The sequence below is a fragment of the Dipteris shenzhenensis genome, chromosome 9 (assembly GCF_047967505.1).
Source record: "Dipteris shenzhenensis isolate YYH24624 ecotype China chromosome 9, Dip_SZ_1.0, whole genome shotgun sequence".
Taxonomy (NCBI): Eukaryota; Viridiplantae; Streptophyta; class Polypodiopsida; order Gleicheniales; family Dipteridaceae; genus Dipteris; species Dipteris shenzhenensis.
This window is the reverse complement of record NC_141604.1, coordinates 17,367,504-17,372,002: the sequence shown is the minus strand read 5'-3', so window position 1 is coordinate 17,372,002 and position 4,499 is coordinate 17,367,504. Positions and strand designations below refer to the sequence as shown.

Here is a 4,499-nt window from a genome sequence, read left to right as displayed (position 1 = left end):
CATAAGTTTTCGTAAATGCATGAAAGCTTAGCAACACAAAACATTGTAATGAACTTGCATGGCTAATGTGATCATGTTACCACTACTTATATTACGAAAAAACATTTACGTGAACTACAATCCATTGCAAAAAAGGAGATAGGATATATTGATTGCAAGGAAATATGAAGTTGTTGAAGGTGTACTCTAAAACGTTATGTTTTATCTAAGAATGAGGGTGTTCGTGCAAATAACCATGATTCCAAAAGTCATGCTATAAATGGAGTCACAAATGGCAACAATATGTCATATCTAAATGTCATGGAATGAGTGTCTACACAAGCTTCATCCAAAGAACATTACAAACTAAAGTTCCTACTTCCATTATAGCCTAATGCAATCTTTGCCTTCTTGCGCACACGAGCACTCCATTGTTTCTGCAATTGCTATACTTGCAACAATACAAACTCAGTCTACGGTTTGAATAAAAGAACCCAACAGTAAAACAAAATTTCCTATTGATGTTCAGTTCAAAAAAAGCATTGAATAAGGTGAGGACATGAGTACTTGTTGCAAGGCTTAAAATAACGTTAGAAGGTTACCTTCCTCATAAGCTTGCCTAGCCGCGCAACAAGAAAAGCTTTACGAAGGGATTTTTATAGGTCCAAGTTTCTTAATCAAGGAATCCTTCATGATTCCGCTTGCCTTAAGCACTCGAGAATATCCACTCATGGTCACAGGAGCATTGGGTGATTCAATCTCCTCTATTATCCCAAAACAAAAGAAAACATTAACAAAACAAAAGAGCAAAAACACTATGCACGACTTTGAGACAGTGGGACATTGCATGGAAATGTGAACAAAGAATGGGAGTGGACCTCTATATCAAATGTAACACACATTTAGAATACATAGTAATATTTCCCTCCATTTCTAGACTTTCCTATGATGTGGACATCTTTGCATGTCATAAGGAGGAGGCCCACACTCTTTTCCCATAATACACCAAGGTAAAATGCTTGGGGGAAAGGTGGGAAATTACAATCTACCACATAGGATGAATTTCCCACCGAATTCCAAAAAAAAAACCCTTTCAACATATGGAAAATACTAGCCCCTAAGTCTTGCTAGGGATCAGATATACTTGAAGCTTAAATAGAAAATGGCTCTTTTTGGAGACAAGGGTAGCATGATTGATCCCTTACATGAACTCTGGCAAGTGGTTAGAGGTTTTGTGATCATGCGTGTGTGGAAACAAAGAAACGATTTGGTTCATTGTAGACCTCACCATGGAAGGTTGCTTGTTGTGGTCATAATAGGGGACGTTAAAGAGCAGTGCAATTTTTTGGCAAAAATTAGGATGATCAGGAGAATATGGAACTAAGGTTCCTAGGAGCCTTTTCTTCTTTACTTTGTATATGTTTTTTTTTCTCTTTAATGGAATGATTTTGTGTCTTTTATCGCCCAAAAAAAAACAAGGTGAATTACATTCAATGGGCCTGTCCTGTAGGCAAATTTGAATTTAATGTGGTTGATTTTTGGATGTGCAGTGGAAAAAGAGGGTGGAAACCTTAGCGAGCGAGTGAGCGAGAGAGAGAGAGAGAGAGAGAGAGAGAGAGAGAGCATAGAGAAACAAGGTGAATGATAATAACTCATTCATAAGATGTGCCCAAAATCTAAAATACCAAAAAAGAAGAGAGAGAGAGAGAGGGGGGCTAAAAATATGGAGGATCTGTAGAAAAGAAAATAGTAAGTGGATCATAAAATAACTCATGATTTTCTGAAAATAAAATAACTCATGATTTTCTTCTTGGGAATTGTCGTCACTAAGACCTACCTCATGGTAAGCCAAAAATACGAGAGGACGCGAGTGAAACCGGAGAAAAGGAAGCTCTTGTGAGGAAAGTATCAAAGAGTGGAGCTATAGAGTCGAGATCCCAATTTAAGTAATAAGACGTATCGGTGAAGGAGAGGCGAAGAAAACATATGGGAAATACAATTTGGTGAGATAAGGCCTAAACCATTGAGTGTGCAAGTGTGGATTCCAAATAGTATAGGGAAGGGCGAATGTATGAAGGTCTGAGAAATATTCCATGTGAAGCTTACGCCGCCTCTGAACTTTCTCCATATATTTGGTCAGGACATATCACTACTACTTCATCAATCAAGCTCCATTCTTGTTTTCCATTGCTTCCTCAATTTGGGTTTCTTCCTTGGCCAAGGTTTTGTTTGCTCCATCTCTCTGGTTTTGTCTTCTCCGTCTTTTCTGTCTTAGAGCCGCCCTTTTGCAACCGCTTTTGCCACTTCCGTTTCGTGGTGAAGAATTTTAGCATCTTATGGCCTGCCAACCGATCCCATAGCACAGCGTCTGTTTCAAGTTTTCTTGGATTTCCGGATCGTTTCCTGTTGGTTTGTGTCTCGCACATGTTCCCCGTTCCCGTAAACATGACATGCCAGGAATTAAATCCTCTGCGAAGGTCATGAGGTGCAATTTTTGGTCGGGTTTTGCAATCGTTAGGAAGAACCAGGGCAATGGATGTCTAAGATAGAACCAAATTTTTAGATGTCTCAGATAGAACCAGGTTTTTCTTTTTTGGCGATGGTGTTAAATGGCCGTTCGTTTCGATGCAGCTTACTACAGGATGCCGCTTTCAGCAGTCCAAAGTGGGAATCGAAAGGTAGCTATTGCAGTGGATCTCAGCGATGAGAGCGCATATGCAGTCAGATGGGCCGTTGTTAACTATCTACGACCAGATGATAACGTAATTCTTCTTCACGTGCAACCTACTAATGTTCTGTATGGAGCTGACTGGGGAGACATAGATAAGTCGATCGCTACAAGTGATGAAGAGCCTCAGCAGCAGAACCTTGAAGGCGAAATTGACACCCTTACTTCGAACAAGGCAGCTGATCTTGCAAAGCCTTTGGAGGATGCTCAAATTCCTTACGTGATTCACATCGTCAAAGATCATGACATGAAGGAAAGGATCTGTCTGGAAGCCGAGCGACTGGGGGTGAATGCTATGGTGATGGGTAGCCGCGGCTTTGGAGCAGCCAAGAAACCTCTCAAAACTCGCTTGGGTAGCGTGAGCGATTACTGTGTTCATCACTGCGAATGTCCGGTAATGGTTGTGAGGTACCCTGATGATGGAAAGGATGATGCACCTCCAGATGGGGAGAAGACTGCTGCAGCTTAGATGTAATCAAGGTGCAAGGTCACAATTGCAATATCGGTGGTGGATTTCGGTGCACTGTTGGGCTGTTAGCGTAATGATCGTTGAGTTTTGCCTCTTCCCTGCCATCCTGTTCCCTAGAAGGCACATGATGGATAGGAGAGTTTTTTGGGGCAGGCGTTATGTTCATAAGCAGCCTTAGGTGGACTTCTGGCACCATGGTTCTGCCATGGTAGCAAGTGTTCATTTCTAAAGCTCAAAGAGCAGTTGAAACTAGTATGTTGCGGTTTGTACAACTTGAACACCGTCTTTTGTGCATTAGGTTTTCTTTCTCTGGCCATTTTTGGCCATTTTTGTGAACTTGCGTCTCCCAAAGGAATTTGTGTGTATGCTTGTTACAAATATATTCATTCTCACATCATTTTGGCTGTTTTTTTGCTGTTTCAATACTATGAATCACTATGCATATAATTGGTTGAATTTTAGAGCCTTTTGGGGCACTCATGGCAATTTTAGCCAAGGATAGGACATGCTCTGGGGAACCTTACGAACATCTATACACCCCAGGGGTACATACATTTTCAGAATCCTTATTCCAAGAGATTTTTCATCTATACACCCCAGGGGTACATATATTTTCAGAATCCTTATTCCAAGAGATTTTTCCATCAGAGATTAGTAATCATCTCTCATGTTTTCCTTCCTCTTGCCATGCGCACTGTTTTATCCTCGCATTTATTGTAGCGTTTTCATTTACTAGACTCAGCTGCCGCATTTTGCTTCTTTTCGCTAATCTTCTGCGACATTCTTGTTTCTCTGATGTTGTCAGTACGTTGGGTTTTTGAATAAGCTGGGGAAGGTGTTTGAGCGTCAATGATAACGTGTCTTAAGGTTTTACTGAAAGGGTATGTCTTGATTTTCTGGGAATTTTTTGAATTGACACATGAGTTCTGCTCAATGTCAGGTCAGATTACATTGATTTACTTGTATTTTTGGTCCCTGGCTGGTGGTCTGGTAGACCAACACTTCAAGATCACATGCTCTCCTCAGATGAGACACAGATGCGAGGCAGTGATGCAAGGTTAAAGCCATGTATGCTTGGTACGTGGATGTATGATTGACAGATGTCATAAGGACATCATAGGCCCTTTGACATGTGGAAGTCTATTGGTAGATCGATGTAATCATGATGAAGTTGCTTGCTATAAAATATGGATTGCATATTTGTAACTCCACAGATTCCAGAGTTGTAAAACACGAGAGGAGCGTTAAAGGTGCTGGCATGTTTGTTGTTCTGGGTATTCTTTGATTTGACGAGTTTTTCATACTTGAATTTTCCCTCATCGA

General features: G+C 40.8%; 1 protein-coding gene across 3 annotated transcripts; it reads left to right on the top strand.

The window, feature by feature from the left end:
* Window positions 1-2,092: 2,092 nt before the first annotated feature.
* On the top strand, window positions 2,093-3,486 carry LOC147898299 (universal stress protein PHOS34-like). Of its 3 annotated transcripts, none has more exons than XM_087379491.1 (2): window positions 2,093-2,114; window positions 2,611-3,486. In XM_087379491.1, the coding sequence occupies exon 2, from the start codon at window positions 2,622-2,624 to the stop codon at window positions 3,174-3,176; it is 555 nt and encodes a 184-aa protein (XP_087235617.1). In that variant the 5' UTR covers window positions 2,093-2,114; window positions 2,611-2,621; the 3' UTR covers window positions 3,177-3,486. The 3 variants fall into 3 exon arrangements, with proteins under 3 accessions (XP_087235617.1, XP_087235615.1, XP_087235616.1); XM_087379489.1 differs by lacking the exon at window positions 2,093-2,114 and adding an exon at window positions 2,120-2,201; XM_087379490.1 differs by lacking the exon at window positions 2,093-2,114 and adding an exon at window positions 2,443-2,464.
* The last annotated feature ends 1,013 nt before the right edge of the window (window positions 3,487-4,499 follow it).